Here is a 26,665-nt window from a genome sequence, read left to right on the forward strand (position 1 = left end):
GCACTCAGCTCCAGTTGGGAGATCTCAAGGCACCAATAAAGAAATTATCTCTTCCTGTTATAAGATTTATACTGTGCATTTCCACCAGAAGGTTGAAGTGAGACAGAAAAGCACTTTCTCCTTCAGTTTTATGCTCGTTCTAACTGAGAGTCTAAGTGATAGTGAGCCTCAATTAACCAGCCTCCATTTCCATTGAGGGGCCAACTGACAGAACTCTTAGTGCCACAAATTCATCGCATGGCTTCAGGCCACTCCAAGCCTGCAGGATGGGGGATGATAATACTGATTACAGAGTTACTGCTCTGATTGCAACCAGCATTCTGAACTTTCAGAGGTGCTCTATCCCACTCAGGGGTTGCATCCTCATCCACGTAAGATTGTTTCTGAAATGCAAGAAAAACTGCTACCTTAAAAAAAAAAATCAGGTAATCAGCACCCGTTGTCCAACTGAATCCTTAACCAAACTCACTCATCAATCAATGTTTTATTACGATCACAGACCAGAATTACCTCAACCAAACTAAACTGAACCTTCTTCCTTGCACTTCAAATGTACAAGGAATATTCCCTGAAGCAAGTTTAACAACGGTTGTCTAATCTGAGCCTGGCTATAGGCAAACCTGCAATTTGACAAAAGGCAACTGAGAGCACTGGTTTGTCTCCAACACAATGACTGCTTTCATTAAATTATTAAGAGCCAAGTACTGCCTTTTGTTGTATCCCAAGATGACAAGCCATGAATGTTTCCTTCTATGTTGCTTGTGTGTTCTAAATAAAACAACTTTGTATCCCATTACTAATATACAAAGTTTGGCCCAGAGTTACACTTTGTACAAAATCAAATATTTGCTTACAGCTGTGATGCAAACCTTCAGTCTTTCCAGCAGCTCCTAAATGTTGCACTGAATTTGTTCATTATGTCAATGTTTTATAATGGATTTCATCAACTTTATATCAACACAATTATAATCCAGATCTCCTTATAACCTTTGCAGCAAAGGAAAGAAATAATCAATTCCATTTTACAGATAGGAAAGGAAAGGCATAATGCTGTAAGCTTCATGTGTAAGTAGCTACAGTCTCCTGTTTAAAAAAGCCCCAAATCAAGTTGCTCTATTAGAACATAACTCTTATCAAGTACATGTCTTACTGACCCTGGCGATAACATCAGTGGCCTGACTAAGGCTGAATTGAAAAGGTTAAACTAAGCTACACTGAATATTTAATTCCCAGGAAGAAATTAGTTTCAGCCAACAGAGCAAGTCCCATAGTGACAGGAGAGTGGGCTACCTTTCTTTGGATGTCTGTTAAGAATATATTCGTGGCATGACGCCAGAAGAGAGCAGAGCAAAATGGCAATATCTAGAAAGGTTTGTGGAGCAGGCCCTTCTTCCTTTTATCCTCCTTTAAGACTCTCATAAAAATCCAAACAGTTGCTTATAAAACTGTAAAAGGACCTACCACCTTGGAGGAAAAAAAGGTGGCAAACACAGCCCCTTCTGTTCTGATGCAACCCTTATTGCTCCAAGGTCACCTTTAGATGAAAGGAGACTTGTTCTTCAAGGCTGCACTCGCTGGTAGCCACTCACCTCTCCTCACGGCAAATGCAGCCCCACGAAACCTCCATCAGCAGGCTGGATAATGTCCAACGTAACTGACAATTATAGCAGCCCATTATTCCTGACCTACACTTAGTCGATTCACAGCCCATTTTCCATTCCTGACCTAGCACGAGTTTTACAACAACCTTGTTGGGTAGATCAGTATTATACAAAACATAAAGCTAAAAAGAGAGGCCTCTTCCAAGAATCATTAGAAGTCCCTGGCAGAGGCAACCTCTAAGTCCATGTCCTGGTTCCTTCCACTTCAAGTGGTCTCATTGTACTGTGCCTCCTATTTGGCGGCTATACAGCCAAATAGGAGGCACAGTTTCTGCAGATTTTCTCTCCTGCAGACACCTGGGAAGAACAGGCCATAACACAAAGCTGAACATCCAGCAGCCCTGAAGCTCTTGGCTTTCCACTGAACTGCCTCTTCAGACAGGCAGCTGAGCTTTTCTAGGTAGAAAAAAAGAGGTAAAAGCACTAAGCAAAGATTCAGAAAAGCAATACAAAACTAAATATTTTAAGATAAATAGATAAGAATGGGATATGTTGGTTTCATACTTCCCCCAAACCAGACTTCTGTATTTCTATTTTGAGGAAACACATTGTGTTGCTTGCATAGTCTCATCTGCAAACAAAGATATTTTCAGCTACTAAAATTTTGAAAAAGAAATTTTTTGCTTAGAACTTTCCTAATGTGGAATCCTGCATAGTTACTAGTTATTGTATAGATATTTTAATTGGTAACTATAAATAGTTAAGACACTCAGGTTCAAATCTACCTTCAGCCACAGAAACTGGGTGGCTTGGAGCCAATCAAAGGTTGTTTTTGTTCTGGGGTACTATTTATCTTATTGTTATTGATAGTATTTATAAACTGCCTCAATCACACTAACTCTTGGTAGGGTACAATAAAGAAAAAATATAAACAGTACAAGAAACAATATAAGTAACATCAAATAATAACAGAACAGACTAAAGAATTCAAGGTCAAAGGCATGTTAAATAGTTCAGTCTTCAAGGCTTGGGAAATGCAAGGAGGGTTGGAGCCAAATTTAATTTAATTTAATTTAGTTAATTTAGGCAATGCCCAACCTCAACTGTCTCTGGGCAGTGTACAAAAAAGTGACAGCATAAAAACAGAATACAATAATTATAAAAGAATAAACAACAAGAACCAATGGTAGATCTGGTCAACCACATCCACACACAATCCAATCACCCTAACCCAAGGCCTGGGAGAACAGCAAGGCAGGATGGCTTTCCAGAATGGTGGCAGGGTGGGAGCCACATGGATATCACAGGGAATCTCCTTCCAGAGGGCAGGCAGTACAACAGAGAAAGTACGCTTGACATATTTTAATTAAGGAGACCCGGAATGCACCAACTCTCTTGGATTGAATTGGCCAGGCTGATACCACAGGAGCTAGACAGTCCCTCAAGTAACCTGGGAGGAATGGATTCCAAAGTGTGGGGTCTACCACTGAAAAGGCCTTACCTGGGTCTCATACCCTCAGACCTCTGAAGGGTGTGGGACCTTCAGCAAGTCCTCTCTGGATGTTTAGACAAGATAATGTGTCAGCTGTTTGAAATAGGACAGGTGAGGAAACAGACCCCAAAGAATTTCTGGAACTCCTGAAAGCCTACTAGAGTTTCCTTCTGCCCCTCTTATGCCATACAGAATCAAGGCAGAGTGTGAGAAGATTAGCCTCTTTCTCACACTCCCACATTTCCCAGGGCTCAGAAGATATTTGCTTTTACCTGATAATAGTTTTGCATTCCTTTGACAATGTTATCTCTGCCTTCCTCTACATAAGGCAGCTCCATGTAGAGTGCACTGCAGTAATCCAGTTGAGTAGTGAGCAGGGTGTTGCCAAGGCATACTTGTCTGGATAGGGGGTAGGGCTGTAATTGCTTAGACACAACTACTACCTGCTGTTCTGTCCAGAGTGGCCCCAAGTCACCAACCACCCCGTCTAGGGAAACTCCTTGGTCTGACGTTATCAAATCACCCTGACAGGCAATATCATCAGTTCCATCTTGGGTGGATTTTGTCTAAGCTGGTTTCTCCCCATCCACTCCCCAATAGACTCCAAATGCTGCTTCAGGACTTCTACAGCAACTTCAGCTTGGCCTGGTGTGGTGACAAGTTCTTGGCTGTCTCAGCTCCATAGAATGCAAGATTCTTCTGGCTTCTTTACCAAGATGTATTGAAAAGAGGATAAAATAAAGGTACAGAGCCAACACTATAGAACATCTTCATATGCACAGAAAATCAACGTTAACCTGGAAGGAAATCCATGGGACCTTTCTGATGGGCACATCTGGCACCAAGAACATGCCACAGGGGTAGACTGAAGATCGTCTTCTATGCTATGTTAATGCATAAACTTTTTGGAATGGTAACAAATGCATGAACTTCTCTAGTCGTCCATCACCACAACACCTGACCACTGGGGAATGTCAAGCACCTTACAGAGAGGAACAAACAGGGAAGCAAGAATTACATAGACTTCTGTAAGCCCTCATTTATTAGCAAGTTCATTAAGGTGGAGTCTCTGAACAATTTGACTCTATCCTTCCTGGGCTTTTTGCAGCCTGGACTGAGCTGCTGCCTGTAAGATAAGCTCCTCCTCTTATCTCCCAGCTGTTCCTCCCCTTCCTTTCCCAGCCTACCCACAATCTCTCACATGGAAGGTGAGAGCACAAAGAGGAAGCATTGCAGGGTACTACAAGCGATGTCTGTCCATGCTTCCATAACTTGGAAGAAGTGCACTGAACCTCTGATCAACTGATTCTTGATGGAGAAAAGTGGAAGAGTTTTGGGAAAGAGCAGAGCAACAAGGATGATCAAGGGGCAGCAGTCTCCAGGGAGGGGAGGGGTGTCAAAGCAGACAAACTGATGTCTTGCCACTTTTGTATATGTGTCAACATCACACATTCGTATCAAGGAGTGGGGTTTCTTGTCCCCTGATACTGCTGTCAGGGGACTAGAAGCTATGGAATTGGATGCTCAGTCTTAAGAAGGGAACACTGAAGAAGAATATGAGAGCCCCAATGAACAGATCACAGTCTTTCTCAACCTGTTGCCCTCTGAAAGTGCTGCAACCAGAAGTTAGCATGGCCAAGGGAACTGAATGACTGAATTTAAAATGCCGTTTTCTTTACTAGCAAACTTAGAAACATTAACTGCAACGACAGGGGCAGAATAGGAAAAGGGTCCTGGACAGTTCAATAAAAATATCAGCCCAGAGTGTGGCTGTTTGCAAAAGTGCAAACTCCCTCTTTGGGATCATTGGGAAGGTAAGTTGTTATACGCCATCCAGGGTCACTTTTATGTGAGATGGGCAGCTATATAAATATGATAGACAGACAGACAGACAGACAGACAAGTTAAAACAAGATTGTCACTGCAGTAGATAACTTCATGCTAAGACTGCCTTGGGAAACTGCTGAAGGGCTGGAAATGGTGCAAAGACTGAACAAGGAGGGCTAGCCTAGATCCCCATGAGGAAGACTACAGAATCCGGGGCTTTTTAGTGGAGAGTGATTGCTGCCTCCTAAATCACAGGCAGCGTATCTTAAATACCAGCTGTTGGGGAACAGCTCTGGGAGAAGGCTGTAACCCACCAGGATATGCCTGGGAGCTTTCCAAATGCCTCTGGTTGGCTGCTGTGTGATACAGAAGTCAGGCCTGGACGGGCCCTTGACCTGGGGCAGCCCCATGGAACTCCTTGGCTTATTAAACATGCACTATAATAGAAACACATTGTGCTACATCAGCCTGTGGGAACAGATGAAATACAAGTATAGAAATCTGGGCCACTGTAAACATCTAAAGCAGATATTTCTCTTATGCCAGGCCAAAGTGCTTTCATAGAACAAAGTACTATGAAAACACAGTGGGACACTTTTCTTTAGTTCACATACTCCTTAGCCTAAATCAGTATTTTTTTTTAAACCACCTAGAGCATTCATCTCTTCAGGGTATGAATTTGGCACTTTTCTTTTGGCACTCTTTCTAAGGGGATCCAGAGATCTGGTTCCTCTGGGCGGTGAAGCCCTTTCTTCCCAGGATGCTAACCCTTCTGGGCCAACCACACTTGTTCCTTGGATTGCAGTTTTAGTTGCCTCTACTTTTGAAATTCATACACACATGCTGAAGACTTCTCAACCATTTACACATCTGCGTTAGCCAGATCTTATCTAAGTACATTCAAGTATCCGTCTAAACACTTAAATGATCAACTGAAATGTCAATGAAATAAAATACAAAACAGTGAAACATTAAACACCCCACTGGATGGGAAGGAGATGCTGCAGTCTGAGCGCAGTGCAGTGCAAAGACTGCGTCGGTCACGCTTGCTGAAGATCTTTGGACAAGCCAGGCTGGGGATGCGTAATGGGCTGTGAGAATGACCTTGGGGGACAGGAGGAGCCACAGCCAAGACCAGTCAGCCAAGGGACATCTCAGCCCATGGAAGGAACAGGGATGGAGAAAATGTCTCTGAAGGGACCCTCCCTAGTTCCCTGGGAAGTAAAAGCAAGGGAAGGGAGAAGGGCTTTCAGACTTGCAAGATGCTGTCACAGTACAGAACGTTACAATAAAGGTAACATCAGTGCTCATGGTCTTGGTTTTTTTGTATGGACTACCTCGAAGGGCTGACAGGACAGTGCTCCTTGATCTCTCAGCGGTGTTTGATACCGTCAACCATGGTATCTCGCTGGACAGGTTCCAGGGGTTGGATGTGGGAAGCACTGCTTCTCTCTATGCTTTGTGGTTAGTGCCAGTCAGTGCTGGGGGCAGGGGGAGGAGCTCACAGCCGTGGCACCTCATTTGCAGGGTGCCTCAGGTCTCAACTCACCCACACCCCTTCCATATCTACATGAAACCGAATGAGGTCATCCATTGGTCTGGAGTTTCATTATACCACTCAGCTCCAGGCCATAGCTGTCAATGTTCTGCCCCAATGCCTGGAGGCCGTTTGGTCCTGGAGGGAGAATAGGAACAGGCCCATCCAGTGACGCTGGGCAGAGCGGGTGCCCCCCAGGTCCCTTCAATTATACAGGGTCACCCATAGGAAGTGTCCCCTATCGGAAGCAGGCCTTCTCTGTCTTGGAATTATCAGGGATCAACTCAGCATTGTCTCATGAGCATAAGGGGGTTGCTCTAGCAAGTCGCATCTCTATTGTGCTTGTGGGATGTCACATGGGTCACCTGACTTCCTCTTCCTCCTCCTTCTTGGGGATTAACAGTCTCCATTACCTCGTGGGCAGACATGCAAGCAGGGGGGCTGCAGAATACAGCTCCTCGCCCTTTCTATTCCACATAGAAAGTGTCTAAAAAGAACCAGTGATGATTGAACGCTTTCTACTATGAACCTACCTGTATCCAGATCTACTGAATAAAAGTAAGCTATCTCTATTCTTCTTCAACTAACTACTGTGTGAAGACTGGATTTATTTCTGAACATAATTAAGCTTAATGTGCAAGTTCTCTTTTTTGGTTCACGCTTCTGCTCTGCAAGATTGCTGTAAGCTGCTTGAAGTTCTTTTATTAACCGTTTAAAAACTCCATCACTCTGTTGGAGTAGCATCCCCCAGAGTTCCATACAGCTCTGCCCCAAGGATGTCCCAAAAGTCCTTGAAGACCTGACTGTTCTCCTAGACCTGGAGCTGGGGTGAGTGTTAAACCCCTGTCAATTGTTTTTGTCCATTATATTGCAACTTTTCCAGACATACATGGGCTTTTTAAACTTGGTTTTTATGTTCCTTTCTTATTTTTAACTGTAACCTGCTCAGATTTGTCTGGAGTTGAGCAGCCCTTAAAATTTAACTAAATAAACAAAAATCAAGAAGATCATGAGAAACTAACACTGCAGATTACTCAGAAGATGGAAAATGATTACTAGGAAGCATCCACTGAAAAGCATTTAGGAGAACAAAAGCAAAGATACATTTATTTGTAACAATTCCCTAAACTCCACTCACGATCACTTACGACGACAGCGACCTAGCGCCTCCATGGTGCTTTGGACTTCAGCTCTGATCATGCCATCGTGGTTCACAGTAAGGAACTACGAGAAGTGTAGTTCAAAACATAGAAAGGCATCAGTTGCCAGATGGAAGAACTGCAGCAGAGGGGGGGGGCAGGGATTGCTCAGATATCACCCCAAAAGAAGGCAAAGTGGTAGAGAGAGAATTTTTTTTTAAGAAACAGCACTTATAAACAACATTCCTTCCCAAATAGTGCACCGCCTTTCCAAAATAAGATTTCCATGCTGTAACCTAAAATTCCAAGGCAACCCAAGAGGTTATTTGTATGCATTTTTTTAAGAAGATGGACAATGTCCCTCGCTGGGCTTAAAGAATTCTGCAGGGAATACATCTAGCCTGTTTGCCACTAAGGGTCTTGGGATGGCATGACCCAGAGGAGGAAAGGTCCCTGCAGCCCAGCCCCTTCATCTGAAATGTGCTGGGATTTCTCACCCAGGCCCTTCTTTTTCTTCTTTTAAGCTTCCCGGTGTGCATGGAAAGCTGATCAGGGATTCTGAGCAGATCAACATCTCTACAAGTTCAGCCTTTATGGCTGCAATATTAGAAGGATGAACAAAGTGTTCAGCTGGCAACAGATGGACAAAGTTTGCCAGCTCTGGAAGGAAGGACCGTGAAGCGGGGAGGGGAGAGACCCTCGTCTGCCCCAGCCACGGACTCGCCAAGGGAGGCCTTGTGTGTTCCGTAAAGCCTTCTGACTCCTTCTCAGGGGCAGATTTCCTTTTATATACCATCAGCCACGAGGCTGGATTTCGCTGGGGAACCAGAGAGGAGAAGGTGAGTTTCCTAACCCCTTTCCCTGGGCCACTTTTCTGCTCGAAATCAACCCCCCTCTTGAAAAGCGATAAGCAGAATAAAATAGCAGTTTTTTTAAAATAGAAGCTCGGACCTACACCTGGAACACAGGGATGTACAAGACATTGCTGACAGGCAATTGTAAGCAACACACTCCGCAGCACATGAAAATATCAAGGATGAATGTGATCCTTTTCATCGGAGCCAATGTTGCATTTTTCCCCTCTGATGAAGCTTGTCTGCTTTTTACATTTCACATCTGTGCAGCAAACAGATTTGCAAGAACATGCAATAAAATTCTTGGAGTTCAACTCATATGAAAACTTTTCACATGAACAATGTGGGGGAGCAAAGTAGCAAAAGACATTCTCCTTGACATTCAGTTCCCTATCTGCAAGGCCGTAAACATACACATTTGGAACTGATACATTCCTTTTGCCCTGCAGTCTTTTCGAACAGCTGCATGCATATAAAATGAACAGTACACCCCCCAAAACCACACTGAAATACTGGGGAGAGACAGACCCTAAATGCAGAGGGTTTTCATCCCATTCAGAAATCTCAAGCAGCAATTTTGAAATGGAAAAAGGGAACTCCTGTGGACCCAAGAGCCAAAGGCAGTGTGAGTTTGTTTGGGATACTGTTTGCGAACAGCAGGAGGGTCATCTCAGTGAGACCATGGTTTGAAACAGCCTCTCCAGATGCCTTCTAGAAGACCTGTTCAGCACCAAGTGAAGTTTTTCCCCTAATACTGGACTTTTGAACAACTTGGGTTTAAAAAGGAAAAGAGCATTTGGCCCACCAGTGGTTAAACTGCACTTCATTTTATATTCTGGAACATTAATTTTATTCTCCCTGGTTAGATGAAATGACTACACTTCATTAATGATGTTTGTTCTTGTATTTCATAAACAGTGCCTTTTCAAAAAGAGAATTATATTCTTTGCTTCTCTGAGCAAAGAATGCACAAGTGAATATCCTTGTGCATTTATTCTTGACAATAACGAATTTATCTTTCCTGCTTATAGAGCAGTCCTTAACACAGAGTGTTAACGTGCCTGTGAAAATTGCTGTAAAATGAGGAGTGTTTATTTCATGGCTTGGTTTCCCAAGTTTTTTGCACCTCCTCCCTACAGAGTACCCAAGCCAGTGTGAACAGGAATGTCCTCCAGTTATTTGGGGAGGATCATGGGCCAAGGACTGATGACTCCCCAGTACAAAAAAATCCCAGACTGGAGGGCAGACCCAAAAACGCTTCTCCTGCAGACCTGATCTGGCACCGAGACCATAGTCTGCTGTGACGGATGGAGACTTATATTGGGCTTGAATGGGCATTCCCAGTTCCTTCCACTGAATCCTGAAGCAGCACTGTGGCAAGATCCTGTGGATGTCCCACCCCAAACAGCTGCAGCACATTGTAAATGGCAAAACTTCCAAACTGCCCTCCAGCACCGCACAGGAAGTAATGTTGTGGGGGGAGCAGAGAGATTTATGCAGAGAGTCTCCTTCCCAGCTCATTTGTATATTTGCAGCTGTTCTCTGCCTCAGACAGCAAAATTCAAGATGCCAAGACCTGCTGGTGCAAAAAGAGGGATGAGTTAATTGGAGTCAGGGAGCCAGCGTGACCCAGAGTCAGTGCTTCTACACTTGGCCTAAACAAGGCGGCAATGTTGAAGGGGAAAAACCGGGAAGGAGAAGCAGGGAAAAATGACCTCTTTAATGTTTTCAACATCGGGCATCAGTGATAAATTACTTGACTTTCACAGCACATAAAATCAGTTCTAGAGATTCTGGACTTTTGAGAAGGTACAAGAAAGCCAGCAGGAAGGGCAGGTTTCAGAAACAGCATTCTTCCATGCACAGTTGCCTTCAAAGGAAGTATCTACACACTACCACCATTAAATGGAAGTAGAAAGGTCAGAGGCACCTACTAGCCAACAGTGGCCCAACCCTGCTTTTGCAGAAGCCAAAAAGCCATGTTTAAAAGGGTCATTTCAATTCCCACTCTCCAGAACACCAAATGATCTGATTTTACACATACCTTTTGTTCTGCTGCACAGAAGCCTACATTAAATCTCTGGGGAAAAAAAAAACAGGAATCCAAAACTTGAGTTTTAATTTACCTTATTCACAGCAGTTATAGAGGAATAAAACATTACCAAATCCCCAGAAAACATGGTTTTAATATATAAATTAGTTGTAGGGAGAACTTTGTTCCAGCTAGCAGATGTGAAAAAACGATGAAGCAAGGGTAATTAATCCAAATAGGTCATCCTCAAATTTAAGTCCTGCACTTTGTGTTCAGATCACTCTTTTGATCAGATAACCTTTGAATTTACAAGGTAAAAAAGAACACTAAAACCATATTATTATGGAACATCTGAAGGCCCCAACCCAGCAAGAAAATCAGACCTCCTTAACCCCATTGCAGTAGAACTATTACATTTCTTAAGTTTGGCTAATAGTGAGCACTTATATTTAATGGAATAGAACTGGGGTTCAAGGCCTTTGACACAACCAATGTTAAGCAGTTGGGTAGAACGAGACAACTGGGCTGCCTGCTGCAATCTAATGACCTCCAGGACTATAACCTCCATCAGCCCTTGAACCAGACAGGCTGATCACACACTGTGGTCAAACATTTGTGAAGGGTAGAGTGGGGGTAGGTTTTGCTCAGCCCAGTGCCCTGGGCAATGACCTTGCTTCACTTAGCTGCTTTATCTATCTATCTATCTATCTATCTATCTATCTATCTATCTATCTATCTATCGTATTTATTATTTATTTGTCTTAAGTATTCAGATATCTAAAGTACTTCAGTTGCATGATCGAACTCCAAAACCTCTGTGTTGATCAAAGTACACTGAGAAGTACACCCACTCTGAAAAGATTATGAACAATTTTATTAAATAATGAAGGATAATTAGCTATTAAATGAAAAAAGAGAAGTAGGGTAAAATAATAGAATTAGCAATATGTAAGATCAGCTGCGTTGCCTGCAAAGATGTTTACAAAGAGATCTTCTGAAGTGTACTTAATTGAGTAGGTGGCTTATTCTATTAAGGCAACATACACTTGAAACCAGTATGAACAAATGCCCTGGATTTTTTTTTTATAAATGCATATTGTTTCTTGGGAATCGTCTCATTTGTGGATTTTAAATATTTTTAATAATGAATATATCAAAACGCAGTTTATCATAGTCCTACAAACATATAGTAATATAATTGTGAATAATAATACCCCCACCCCAAAAAGCAACAATATTAAGTTAAAGTATTTCTGAAAGAATAATGCATTATCTCAGAAGATCTGAAGCAATTCAGAAACATTTCGCTTTTACCTTCCCTTTACTATTCCTTTATTCAACTGAGTGAAATGAGCAGGACTTTAGTCTTGCAAAGCAAATTCCTCTAAAGCTCAGGGTGCAAAACTGTGCAAGCCAACTTCTATGCAAACCAAAAATTTAAGGGGATCCCACTCGCAGGACTGGCTTCTTTCTTGCCTTTTGATCACTAACCCTTCTTGTCTTTAAAATAACAATAAAAAATTTAAAAGCTCTGGAATTGCATTGGACTGTGAGGCACTCTTTCACAAGAGAGCGGAGGACTCTTCCATTCCTTCTCCAGCCAATGATGCAAGCGTCTTCTGAAACACTGCAGGCAGAGACTCACCAAGGGCACTTTGCAGCAAATGCCCTCCCCACCCGGGCCAAGGACCTTCAGGTGGAAACACAGAGAACTAGTCAGGAGACAGCCAACCAGTCCCACCCTCCACCGTAACACTGAAACTGCACTAACGGCCTTCCCTTTGGATCGGTGCAGTAAAGCAACTGCTCCTATGGAGCTCAGCAGGAGTTGAAATGGAAGTGAGGAAGTCGAGTGAGGAACTGGTTTCAGGTTTAAGCAGCCTGGAGAATGCAAGCACAGCCATTTGTAAAAGTGGAATTGGAGATCCAGTTTTCATTTGGTAAATTAAAAGAAGGAACAGAAGACCCGAAGGGGTGAAAGGGTAAGAAAAAACCGCCACAGCCTGGCTCTTTTTTCAAAAGGATAGGTGCTGGGAAATAGCTCTACCAGGAAGAGACCACATGAATCAGAAGACAGGGAACGAAGCTGCTGCTACCCTGGCCAGCAGCATCCTCCAAATTAGGCAGACTGGATTCAAATATTACCCGTTCATCAGCACTGAGATTACTCATTTATCATTACTGGGACTCTACATCCATTAAATATAATACAGAAAAAAAGGGGCAAGAAAATCCCAGCAGAGCTTTCAACACCAGCCTTACTTCATGGGTCGGAGGGTGAGGGCCACACCTGCAACCAAGCTCCACCACTGGTAAGCAATACGGAAAAGGGGATGAAAGCAGTGCCCGAACCTAGCTTAATCCAGCCTAACTGGATCAACTGAAGCTGAAGACATTCAAGAGAAGAATCAAATGAACGCCAAGAACTGGAGGCGAAGAAACCTCATCGGCTAGGAAGCACAAGCTTAGATTGCGAATATTCAGGGAACTCCAGCAGTGTCCTCCCTGCAAAACCTGTCCTACTGTTCTATGCATAAAACAGGCCATGTATTTGGCACGCTGTTTTCTACGGAACTGTGTTTCAGTCAGGGAATACTGCTGTTGAACTGCATCATTTGACTGAGAATCTGGGCAGAGGAGAACCAATGCAAGGATCCACAGTCTCAATATTTTGTTAGAAGAGAGGCCACCGCATGAACAAATCGTAACTCTCGGCACCCACAATTCATTCAGCACTATTTCTTTCTATAAGGAGTAAACTGAAAGCTGCTCACAGCCAAATGAATCTGATAGCAGCTACAAGCAAAGAGCCTCACATAACCTGCAGGAATTATCTCTTAACTGTAGGAAGAAAGGAGATGAGAGTGGTGAATAATCTAAAAATGAATCTGCCCTTACAGGCACTTGCTCTCAAATTTATACATTACAAGATCAAAGCTCCTTGAACCCTATAATGTCTGCAGCAGGTGTTCTCATTACCTTTGTCTCGGAAGTAAGAAAACATTAGAGTAAATGTAGGGGAGAATACCAGTAAAAGCTATAAGCCTGACTCAGAGGACGCTGTAAAATAGGCACCCCGGTGTTACACTGTGTTCCTCTGCAGCAATCTTACAGGCTCCATCGACTTCCCAGTCAGCGGGCTTAGGGCTGCAGCCTAAACTGATTCAGCCAACAGGAGTTGTGGGGAGAGGGCAGCCACAGAGACCTCCAGCTTTGAAGGTGTACAATTTACCCTGTGGGCTCACGTAAGAGCCTCACCAATCTCACATGGTGCCTCTAAGAAGTAAAGTAAATAAATAAGCAAGCAAGCAAGCTTCTGCAAGTATAATACACAAATTAAGCATGTAAAACGCCTTCGCTTGAACTCCGCAGCTTTTGATTGTATAATACAGGGCTAATTATAAGAACAACTCAGCCAGAGTTGATCACTTTTAAGGTGCAAAATTTAATGCGAAATGTTTAACCATTGGCTTAACATTCCCAGTGAAAGGAAGGGGTGCAGCAGCGCTATGCTTTGGCCGGAACGTGACTACCTAAGCTGCTGGTTTGCAACAAACTCCTCAGAAGGAAAAGCCTGCAGGGATATAACCATGTTCACAATTTCCTGTACTGTGGCAAAATACACAGGCACAAGGCATGATCCAGACACAAATCAGATAGATTTCCTTCAACCTAATATGCTACTTGCATTTTATACAGGTATTTCACACCATAAGCACCACTACCAACCTGCTGCTGGAGAACTCATACTGGATCCATCATAGCTGGGACAGAAAGGCAACGGAGGGAGAAGTTGTATGCCATCTGCTAACACAGAGCTGAGGTCCAATTCCAGTGAAAGCAAAGGAGTTTTGCTATAAATCACAGTTGTGGATATATTGCACCAAAGGCAACCGAACACACCAGCCGGATCGGCTGCTCCATTCCAACAAGAGGCAAAGGGGCCTCTTGCAAGAACCACATCATAAATAAGTTTGGATCACCATACTCTTAGCATTTCAACAGGACCTACAGTCATAAAACGTAAAGAGTCGATCCAGGTCCATTGACGTCAATGGGGAACTTTCCATTAAATTCCATAGAGAACTGGATTAGGCTCAAGATAAATGCTAAGAAGGGAAAGGATACTCAAAGCGCTTACAACATACCTTTTTTATTATTATCACAAATGGGCAGCCTGAAATATTATTTTCAGTACTAGCCTATCAGATTTCTGACAGTCTGGTTCCCAGTGCTGTAGAATACTTTATATATGAGCATTATGAGTTTAACTGGGAAATATTCAAACATTATGTTACATGGGCAATTTTAGTACTTTGGGTATTCAAAACTACTTCTTGCACAAAAGAAGCAACTAATAGCCATTTTTGTTCAGATACAACAGTGCAATAATTTTCATGCTGTATAATCTTTCCTACAGAGTCTGGGCAGGTCTGACTCCTGCAACAGATGTACACGTTAACTGACTGACAAAAGCCTTAATATACATTAATGTATGCATTAACCAGAAACTTAGGTTACGTTACGATTCGGCAGATGCTAGTGGCTAACTTCCAGACACAACACATGGCTAAAGATACTTTCCGTAGAACTTTGCTTACACTGAACAACTACGATTTGCAATTCTTAGCAATAGTTTAACGAGGCTGTGGATAGCAGCCCCAACTAGGCAAAGGAGGATTAGATCAAAGGGCCTAGAACTAAAGCCCGAACCACAAGAAGTGGGTGAGGCTGCCTTCTCCTCCTCCTGTCCGAGAAGCACTTAAAGGAGCCAGAAGAAAATGGTGGACACTCTAAGTGTTCAAACTGAGAAGAATCTGTAGCAAGCCTTGCCCACGTACGTGTAAATGCACACCAATGGACTGCTAATTTTGCCTGTCCAGTAACCTGTACATTTAACTGCCTTGCTATGATGGAAATTGTCTTCCTCAAAGGCATTCTGCCTGATACCAAGCATGGATTGCAAAGTCAGTCACAGGGAACTGGGATGTCCACTCTTTACAGTAGGATCACCAGCTTGGCCAGATTATCCCACAGGATTTTGGTTAGATTACTGAATAAATATTATGCATTACCACAGCTATATCACTGTGCAAATTGAAGACACCTCTAGTTTTTCTTCAGGGCTGAGATCAATTTGTATTTTTATTTCTTTTTATTCTTTTTCCTTTCTTTCATTTATGTATTTATTTGTGGTCTGCTCACCCGCAGCTTCTGGATCTGAGAAATGTTCAAATTAAATGAAGAATAAGGACAATTATATGCTGACTCTAACACCACATCTCAGTTATGCTCACAGGCTAGAATTTTAAGTAATTTTAGACCACAATCTAAAACATTCATATTTACCAGGAATAAATAAAGTTGATGGGATTTTCTCCCATATAATCTCTTTGAGGATCATTCTACCAGTTGTATTTGCTGACTTGGCTCCTAGAACCTCAAGTCCTGGCCTTATGGGCCAGAATATAAGTCCAACCAAGTTTATTCAAAACAAAAGTAAACCAAATGAGTCTTATACTCCTGGGTCACTGAAACAAAAATTGAGATGACATCTAAATACATTCTGCATTTCGCAAATGGACAACTCAAAGGTTAGGTAAGAAAGTTTCATTCTTTTCATGTTAGTAATAATAATAAGTAGTAGCAGTAGCAAAATTAACCCCTTGTGAAAAGCTGCATTGCCTGAACAAAACAACATGGGAGAGTCCGGCTCTTGGAGAGCAATCAACTTCCTTAAGCCTGGATTCTAGGACAGGGCCTATCCTGGCCTCCATTTTAACATACGGCCTTGCCAAGCAGAATGTTACTGCAGGCGCCAGAAAGGCTGGCTGACTAAACTGTTTGCGGAGAATAACCAAAATCATGTTGCAGGCTGAGTTAACAGCCGGCTACAGCATTTTAAAAGGTACCTATGGAAAATATAACCTACTGCAGTCTGTACTGCCAGCAGGAAGAGTAATTTGTGAAGAAAATAAACATCCAAAATGTTGAGGGAAGAGAAGAGTTGATGTCTACAAGCCCCTTAAGATTAAGATACACTAGCAAGGAAGCTGTAGATAAGTCCACAGATCAGAGCAACTGCATCCTTTGATCTCAAGGAAGGCAGCTTTTTTCACAGTTACACATTCCCACACACAGACACAGCACATCACTTTAATTACATAAACCTATGTAGTGTATCCGTGTAAAATAAGTCTTATTTTAATCCAGTAGAATTTAGTTACTCCCCAAAATTGCACCCAGACTGTCATGATCATGGTAATACTGCATAGTTAATTATTCTCCTTTTAAAAGAAAAAATATATTAATAATTAATTTTGTCAGGGACAGGTTGTTTTTATTTGTTTTACAGAGCATGCTTTAAAAAGTGTACATATATACAGTTTATGCTTCCTTAATTCGATCTATGAAATGTATATTATGCACACAAATTTACAGTATTTAACTACTACCTGTTGGCTATTGCAGTAACTTCTATAAGCACCAAATAAAAAAATATTTTAATTGTGAAACACTCTAGATCATCCTCAAGGGACTGTGATCTGCTCTTTCATATACAAAAAGAGGCTGATCCATCTGGATTATGAATCTCTGCAGCTTCATTTCACTAATGGGCTGCTTGACCTCCTTTCTGAATCTGAAATTTCAGTTAAAAACTTCTGATGAAATCTCTTTCCTTGATAAGTTATGAGAAGCCACTCCACACAGTTAGCCAGACCCTTCAATAAAACTCAGGAAAATAAATGACTGGTCTGTTTTAGCAGAGGTGCACCTTGGACCCCAACCACCATTACTGTCCACCCCAGCAAAATAGGCCCCATAGGCCCAATCGTCCAGTTTTGCGATCCATTTGAGAAAAAGTCAGGGCTGGGGCAAGGCACCCACCCAGGCGTGTTGGCTTTCTTCTCACCCAGAGGAAACAAAGCCCCAACCGCGTGCAATCGGGAGGGCAGCCCGGTTGGATCGAAGCTTTCCTTCCTTCAGAGCGCGCAGGCTGGGGACGGGGCTTCAGGTGGCGCTGAGATGCTCGGGGGGGGGGGGGGACAGGGGCAGGTGGAAGGATGGGGTCTCAAGGGCCATCCCTTCTCATCCCCGGCCGCGATGCCCACCGCGACTCGCCCCGACTCTTTACCTCACGTCTCCGTAGGCGCTCGCGTAGCCCTCCATCCAAGGTCCGAGCTCCGTCTTGATGCAGCCAGTGGCCGAAGCGAAGGGCATCCTGCTCATCACGCCTCCGGGGTACCACACCTCGGAGGGCAGGTCGCCTCCTTCCTGGCCGGCCGGCCCTTGGCCCCTGCCGTAACCGAAGGGAGTCGAGGCGGCGCCCTCGGCCGACGCGCACGGGCCGTAGACCTGCGCTTCCTCCGCGAAGAAGGGATGCCAGCCCGGGCCCGGAGGGGCGCCGTAGTGGGGCGCCAAGGCGGGCATTTCCCCGGCGCGTCGGTACTGCGCGCCCCAGATGCTGCCCGCCGCGTACTCCAGCGGGCTCTCCAGCTTGATGCGGCCGTGCGAGGCGAGCGCCAGCTGGAAGTTGTAATAGTCGCGGCTCTGGAAGGTGCCCGCCGGCGGCTCGTCCAGCTCCGGCGAGCCCTTGTAGAGGTTCAGGTGGCCGGGCACGTCCATGGCCAGCGCGCCCTCGCCGCCGCCCTCCTGCCCGGCCTCGACGATTTTGCAGCCGCCCATCGCCACGGGCCGAGCTTTCGCGCCCGGCAGGGCGAACATGCAGTCGCCGCGGCTCGCCGCCGCCTCGCCACCGCCGGGCCCTTCGAGCGCTTCCACCGCCAGGCCCATGGAGGCAGAGACGGCTTTGCACAGCTCCTTGGCGCTCTCGCCCAAGTAGTCTTCCTTGGCCGCCGCGGCTTCGCCCCCGCCGCCGCTTGCAGCCCCGCCGGCACCGCGCGGCTCCCCTTCCGGCGGCGGCAAGAGGCTGCTCTCGGCCAAGAGGTCTTTCAGGTCCCCGGGACAGTTTTGGAACGAGGGAGCCAGCAAGGCCAAGGACGAGGCGGCGGCCGAGGAGGAGGTGGCGCCCGGCGGATGGGGCTCGCGGTCGGCCGGCTGGAGCCCTTTGCTGCCCGGGGAAGGCTCCTCCAGGGGCAGGTAAGAAGGCGAGTCGGGCGGCTGCGGCAGCTGCTGTCGCGAGCTCGGTTGCTGCAGGCGGGCGCCAGGCGGACACTGGACGGAGGAAGGGGAGCCCGCGGCTTGGCCGCTGGGGCCGGCCTCCTCTCGCGCTCCGCTGGGCCCGGGACTCTGGAAAGCCTCGCGGACGCTCTGAAAGAGGCTCTGGAAAGCTCCGCGGAAAGTTTTTCCCGGCGGCCGGGCGTAGACCCTGCCCAGCCCGACGTGGACTTCCATGCCCCGCTGCTGGAGAGGCGCGGGATCAGCCGGCGCGGTGCGTCCTCGCTGGAAAGGGCGGCTTCGGCACGCGGGGGAAGAGTTCTCGGCGGTGGGGACGCCGCGGGCGACGGGCACTTTTACCAAAAGTGGCGGCGACAGGGGCGGCGACCGCAGCGGGGGACCATCCCTTCCAGGGCGAAGAGCCGTAGGAGCGCACGCGAGGCGCCGAGGTCCAGCAGGTGCCGCGCAAGCGGGCCGGAGAGGCGGCTTGCGGGTTTCGCGGCACCGATCCGGAAGTGCCGAAGAGCGCGGCCTAGAAGAGCGAGCGCCTGCCTAGGCGGAGCGGCGGGGGCCGAGAAGCGGCGGGTGCCACGCTGCCTCCGCCGGGCCTGTTGCAACGATTAACTTTCTCGGCGGTAAAGGCGCACAGGCAGCAGGCGGGCAGGCCGGCTTCGTCGCCGCTCCAGCTGCAACGCGACGCTCCTTTAGGGGCCCGGCGCCGGGCGAGCCGAGGTTAAAGCTGAGCGGGCGGGCGCGCGAAGAGGGCGAGCGCTGGCCGTTTTCTCGGCTCCGCTCACCCGGACAGAAGCGAAGCGAAGCTTCTCCGGCGCACGAACGGGCCGCTTCGGAGGCGGCTGGGCCGACCGCTCCTTTTGCCCCCGCCTGGCGCTGGGGAGCGAGAGGTCGCGCTCCGGCCGGCCGGGAGGAGCAGAGCCGAGCGGGGCGCCGGGCAGCCCTATCAGCTGGGCCGAGCAGAGCCGAGCAACAAGTGGGCGAAGCGAAGCCGCCGCGCGGGCAAGCCCGCCGCGGCCGTTCGGCTGGGGAGGAGGCGCCCCGCTCCTCCTCCTGCGCGCCCCTGCCCGTTGGCCGCGCCCTCCGCCCCCGACAGTCGGAGGCGCCCCTCGTCCGAAGCCGCTCGCTCCGCTCCGCCGGCGCGGCTTCCCTCTTCCGACACTGCTGTTCGGGGAAGCTTGGCTGGGGCGTGCACGCACAACTCCCGCCGGCCTTGCTGGAAGGCTCGCGGCGTTGGGAAGCGCCTCGGCTTTATGTAGCCGCGCTCTGGCGGCCCAGCGCCGCTACTCTGCATACGCACGCCCAACTCCACGTGCCCGAAGGCAGGTCCTGCTGAAGTGTGCCCACGAGGCAGCGCGGGCTCTACAAACGCCGGCCCGGTCGCGACGCCGAGCCACCGGTGGCCGAGCCCAAAGGGCGGCTGGCACAGGGAGGCTGAGCCCGAGGACTGTCCTCCCGGCCTCGGAGGGTGTCGCGAAGTCCTCGCAGGGAGCAGGAGGCTTCGCCATCCCGCTCCAGCCGCTTGGCAAGTCCCGCGCGTCGCTCCTGCCTCCGCCAACCGTGAAAGCTGGGCCTTCCCTCCCTTTCTCAGGGCAGCATTCGAGACTGGAGACCGAGACCCTGGGGGTCTTTTTGGAAAGATGGGCAATGCCTGCCTTCCTAGGGGGCGAGGCTACTGCTCTGGGTCCCTGGATGCCCGCAGGTGGCATTCCTAGTCTGGCTACAGCACACCTGCTGCAGCTGGAGAGCCACCTAAGCAGAACCTGAGCTGGTTGCTCTCTTCTTAACTTGGGTTTTTCCCAAACAGAAACCATCAGTGCCTGGGGGCCCCTGGCCAGGAGGGCCTGCTGTGACTGGAGAGCAGGTGGGTGGGGCAGCCAGGCTGGAAGTCCCCAGGGGCTGCCCAGAATTTACCTAGGCAGACTGCTGGATTGCCAGATGTCTCAGAAGGGTGAGTGTGCATAGCTAGTGCAATAACCATCTCAGAGGCAGAGCCTATATGGTGCTGTTCTTGTTTGGGGTCGGCTTTTAATACAGCCCCTTGGGTAACAGTGCATATTATCTAAAGCGCAAAATGTTGCAACTCAAAATAGCCATTCGGGTCCATGTACAGAATGCCTCCGGGATCTGAAATTGTGTCCTGTACTCAGGACAGTTTGAGGCATTTCATTCCATAAGTTGAGTGTTTCGAGTTCCTGCTGCCTTCTTTTTTCCCCTGTAATTCCTCCAAGCCATGAAACTTGGATTGCACTGGCTAGTTGTGGGGAGGAAGTCCAAGAGGACCAGTGAAACATTTGTTCAGAAACAGAGAACTATTGAGTTGGGCTCCCTTGAAACACAACTTTCAGAAATGTGCCAGAAGAATATTTTGAGTGGGACTGTTTTGTTCTGAGCTGATTTATGTACTTCTGTACCATGCAGACAACCCTTCCTTGTTTTTCTCAGCCTCTCTCTCTCTCTCTCTCTCTCACACACACACACACACACACACACACACACACACACCCAAGGTGCCAGCTGAGGCAGCCAGGTCATAGGATGTGGAAGGTAGTCCTACTCCCAAGAGAAACAACCAGGTGGCTGGGCTCTTTTGCGGCTTCATTTTTCTGGAAAAAGTAGCTCTTCCTCTGTAAAGAAGCGTGGCTATCTAGTTTTCCCAGTCTCCTGGTGAAGGCTTGAGAGTTAGGGTTAGGGTTTGGAATATCAAGATGTTTGTAATTTGGGCTTAATAAATATTGTCTGTACTTGCTGTATTTGTATCCATTTTGTGGTGCTGCCTTTTGTCCTCTACATCAGTCCCAAGCAAACTGAGGTCTGCAACCTTGAACTGGTTTGAATCATTGAACTAATCGAACAATAGCTGGTTAACCTGTGGGATTCAATTTTAGTCACAGAAGCTAAGTTCATATGAAAATGGTTTTTGATAGCGCTTTGGTTTGAGCATGTAAAATGAAAAGCATTAATAGGATTTCTTTCTATCAAGGAGTGGCCATCCATGTTTACTAAACTGCATTCTCACTCTAATACTGTAATAGAGTGTAAAATAGATGTTCTGGATATGTTTTGCCATTTTTTTTCTCTAAAAGTTTATGTTCAAAACAAACAATGCAAGCTCAGTTATGAAACCACAGTTCATGATCAATGTGAAAAGAAACTTTCTTTTTCCTGTTTATATAAATGTAATCAGCTAATAATTATAGAAGTTGTAGTCCCAACTTATTTGTGGGCAGCAGTTCCATGAAGGCTGGATTAGAAACTGGTCAGCCCCAAGAGTCAGGTAAAAAGTCTTGAGTCACCTTTTACCCAAATGGATGTTGAGAAGGCATTTTACAGATGGTGAAGGATGGTATAGAAAAGGGTAGGGACAAGAGAAGGAGAGTAGATTCAGACCTGTGCCAAATAGCAGAGCGCCAAGGCGACTGGAGAGATTTCACCATTGCTGGTTCCTAAAGAACCTATTAAGTGGGCTGGATATCCCCATCATTTTTATTGCACTCTTCCTACATAAAGATACATTCCCATTTCCAACCTGCGAAAGGAGAGGTTGATAAATTTATAGCTAAAAAAAAATATGATAAAATAAAAGCTGCTGATGACCAAACCAAGCTAACTGTACTGCAGTCTGTTGCAATAGGCAGTAAAATGAAAACTGATCTAAGTTCAAAATGCAGTTTTTTAAAGAGTGGGAAAACTGACCTTGCTCCCTAAATGAGGGTCTCAGGCACACAGACCCAGAGGCATTCCAAGGGAGGCCGCGCCACTGAAAAGATGGTGAGCAGATCCACTTGGCCGTTTTGCTCTGCTCCAAAGCACCGCATGCTGTCCCAAACAATGGCTTCACAGGGTGCCCTTACCCTGCACCCGGAATAAGCTGCTCTGCTGTCCATACAACATACAACATGCTAAGGGATTGATGGCTCCCTTGGCTGAAATTTAAGCTCCAAGCAGTGTACTCCACTGTGTGAAAAGTCTCCTCCAGTTGGTCTGCATAATGCACTGGTTACTCCATGAACAGCAATTAGGTAGTTGTTTTCCTGTCAAACTGAACTTTTTTTTCTATTTCCTGAAACTGTACTCAGCTAGTTGACTGTTTGACTTAACAACCAGTAGAGCAAAGAGTTTTTGTGTCTCTTGGCTGCCACCTACTGATTATCCCCATTTGTGCAGCTACTGCTTGACTGCTGTTGAAGAGCTGGAGTTTCAAAGAGGGGGTGCATCATTGTGGGAACTATAAACCATGCTAAGAGCATTATATGAAGAGAGGAAATGAGAAATCACTCCTGAAAGCTGTGGCCATTGGGAAGGGAACTTGCCCCCAGGCGGCTTACAGAAATAGAAAGGACAAATCCTTTCAATTACACTTTCAGTAACAGGCCTTAAGCCAGGAATAGGCTAGTCAATTTCAGGGTTGTCTGCTAGTCAGTCAGCTCATTAAAAAAAAAATGGCTCTGGCAGGTAAAGTGGCTGTGGTCTGGTCTCCCTCAAAGCCCAAAAATGATTGAGGTGTGGGAGAAGTCAAGGACTGGGGGCATCCACAGGAAGCAGGCAGAACCAGACTTCCAGGGAAGGAATGGCTGACAACTGTGGCAGAATGAAGAGCCGGTGAGTGGACCGGATCTTTATATTTCCTCTCCGGACAAGGAAAGGACTTTAGATTGCCCACAAGTGCTCCAGACAGCCATACCTGGTGGGTTTACAGCTCTGGGAGAAGAGGGATTAGCCATCTTGCACAAACTACGGTCGGCTCCTTCGAAAGGACCCCGGGTTCACATACTTCCTTTTCTAATCACTTTCAGAAATTGCTTGTTCACTACTTTTCAGCTATTAGGAACCTTTGGATAGACAAGTTTGACAGCACCAGATGAGTTTCCTTCAATCCCTACTGAAAGATTTAACTACAAGTTTAAGAATTTGGGAATAAACAGCAAAAGAGTGATTAAAACTTTGATTTTAGAAAGTTACAAACAGACTAAGGGTCCAGATAAATTTGAAATACGATTTTGGAGTTAATGATAAAGAATCTTTTCCATGGGAAAATGCTTTTGTTTTGAATTTTTAAAAAAATCATAAGATTTTAAAAATTGGACCCTAGATTACACTTAAAGGAGAAGAACATTTAAACTCAATTTTCAATTACAGAATGAGGCAGAATTTTTTAACATTGGACATATTGAAGGATATTTTTGAATAATGGACTCAAAAGTAGAGGGTCTCCCTCTATAGATAAACTTAAAAATATGTTATGAAACAGGAACAGGTTATATCTGACAATCTGAAAGTGGATTTAAAAATGACAGGTTTCAAAAATGATATGGAAAAAGATGCTACAGTGGACATACAAAAGAAGCCAGCTGATATCTTAATAATTAAAAGGGATATACAAATAACAAACCAAGAGAGTCACCTGGATAATTTTCCTATACCGGATTTGCAAAACAGGCTTGTTAAAGCTTTGAAGAATTCTGTGAGAAGAAAAAATGAAAAGAAATCAAGTTCTAAGACTTTATTTGAAGGGACAAAAGATCAAGATTGTTAGAATATAAAATTGGTTTATCTGATCAAGGTTAAAATAGATACATTGTTATCTCTGGTAACCCTTAATGGACTTTTGCTGACATCAGGGCTGAGCAACGAGGCTTTTAGGATTTGTTTATAGATAAGAGATGGGATATGGGAAGAAGGGATCATTTGTTGTATTTTAAGAGAAGGTGATAAGTTACTAAAATTGTTTATACTTGTGATGAAGGGGGAAGTCGTATACAGTATCTCTATCTCTATCTCTTTACTATTTTCTTATTTTTTCTTTTCTGCACTTTCTATTTTTTCTTTTTATTCTTTTTTTTCTTTTAGTTTGTATTAGTTTTTATCTTTTTAATTGTAGTTTCTAATAAGATTACTATAAAAAAAAAGAAATCTGGACTGCTGGGGTGAAACTCCTAAATAAACATCTTGCCCACACAATGTCTTTGGAAAGCCTACAAAGGAGAGAGGAGATGTGATGGAATCTCATCAAAGCGTAAGTGCCAGAGTTGATTTCCAAGCTCAAGATTCTTATCCGGCTTGTAGCAATCTTTCTTTTCCCACTTGAAATCAAGCAGTACAGCTTTCCTGGGCTGTATCATTTTAGCCTGCGGGTAATATTACCTGCTTTTATGGCTCCTCCTATAAAGAGCTAGACTGTGCCTAGGCTATCTATCAAGCATTCTCCCTGACATGTTACTTAGGGCACCCATGGAAGTCCCGTCTTCATTTATTTCCATGGGAATCCTTCCGACATGCATGTTCCTCTCTGTTGTTCAAGAATAATACTCTTTATTACTGGATCTGTAACCACCACTGCATCAAAGGAAAACAGCTCTTAAGGCAGTTAGTCAAACAGGTCCGAAGAGCAAGCACCACTCGGAAGAAAGGGGGTGTCCAAATACAGCAGCAACGTGGCAAAGACAGATGGACAAAAGGGAGGTCTGGGCTTTAAGGACAGGTCAAAGAGTAGCAGCTTGAACAGAAAGAATGTGATGAAGGTGGGAAGTCACCTCTATATATTTCCTTTCTTTTTCCTTACTATATTATTTTTTCTTTCTTTTCTGCACCTTCTACTCTTTTTACTCTTCTATTTTTTCAGTTTGTATTAGTTTTTACTGTTGTAATTATAATCTTTAACAAAATTACTATAAAAGGAAACAGGCAAAAAAATCTGAGCTAGAGGTTTGCAGATATGAAACATACCATTTGAGACCATCTCCCCCATGTGCATCAAGGCACCCTACGTTGTCCACATGCAGCACCTGGAGGCAGGATAAGAGGGAAAACTCCACTAGAAACAATGTCATGCTTATCCTTGGGCAAGGCAGTTGTGCGGATTTGCCTCTCAAGTCTTTGCCACGTGATACACTTCAGAATGGCAATAAACAGACCCAGAAAAAAATATCAACCATCTCAGGGAATGTGGGAAAAGGCCACATAGGTATTTTACCTCTAAGCCTTATGGATCCAGACCAGTTCTTCTTGGTCTTGGGGCTTACTGCAAGTCAGTGATGTCTTTCATGCTCTTTGATAATCAAGGAACAGAGTTTTGGGTGCCTTGGTTTCCATGCAGCCTTTTGAGGTAATCACAAATGAAAAAAAATTCAGTAACACAGTCTAGAATTTACCAGGACATAGATGACTCTGGCCAATTGTTTCTGTCAAGAAGGGGCTGCCATTGGCTTACACAGTGTTCGATGTCACCAAGGTGCTTAACAGTCAAATGATAAAAGGAGGATCTAATGAAATTCCAAAACTGCATATGTGATGGAGATCTTAATACCACTGAGAGATCCAATAAAATTGGATCTTTTGCTAGAAATGTTCTGTGAAGGCTTTTCGGTTCTAAACCAGGCCAGAATCCAAACTGAAACAGAACCAGGCAGTGTTTCAGCCAGTGCTTGTCATGTTCACATTCTAATGTCTGGTTAACATTGTAACATTTCACATGTCATTCTCTGTTCCGTATCTCTTCACCCGGGGTTTTTCCATTCTGTTGCCCTCCCTTGTTTTGAGGGCTTGGAATGCATGTTTGGGTTTGCGCTCCTGTTCAAGGTTACTTTCCCAGGCGCATCTAACGGCATTCAGCACCTGGGAGGGGGAGCGTCCTGACGGGCGACCGGGCGGGACCTGCCCACAAGCAAGGCTTTTAAGTTTGTATTTGGCGCGCTTTTGCTCATTCTCAGCTTTCTCTGTATTTGCATACTATTCCTTTAATAAATCAGTTATCTTTAAGCCCGAGCTTGTGAGACTGAGTATTTGGGTTTAGGCAATCATTACATAAAGCTGAGAATCATTTTTTCCATTTTCCGCTGGCCCCATCCAATCCTTGGATAAGAGGGAACGCTAGCGATGACAGAACCTCAACTTCGCGTAAGTGAGGGAGGCGAAGAAGAGCGGGAGGTGGTCAAAAGCCGGCCAGCGCTAACCTCGAGAGCGCAAAGAGCAGCACGTCGGGAGTTGCGAGATACCCAATTGGACGAGCTGTTGACATCCATACAGGAGAGTCTCAGGAGTGAACAGAGATCTG

At 45.5% G+C, this 26,665-nt stretch overlaps 1 protein-coding gene across 1 annotated transcript in view; it reads right to left on the reverse strand.

Moving 5' to 3' along the window:
* Positions 1-19,582, reverse strand: part of AR (androgen receptor) — a 150,704-nt gene extending 131,122 nt beyond the window's left edge. Inside the window, exon 1 of the mRNA XM_063313731.1 lies at positions 17,618-19,582. Within this exon, the coding sequence (XP_063169801.1) occupies positions 17,618-18,837 (1,220 nt within the window). The 5' untranslated portion in view covers positions 18,838-19,582. The remainder of the gene's footprint in view (positions 1-17,617) is intronic.
* Between the last annotated feature and the right edge of the window lie 7,083 nt (positions 19,583-26,665).

This window comes from Candoia aspera, chromosome 12 (genome assembly GCF_035149785.1).
Source record: "Candoia aspera isolate rCanAsp1 chromosome 12, rCanAsp1.hap2, whole genome shotgun sequence".
Lineage (NCBI taxonomy): Eukaryota > Metazoa > Chordata > Lepidosauria > Squamata > Boidae > Candoia > Candoia aspera.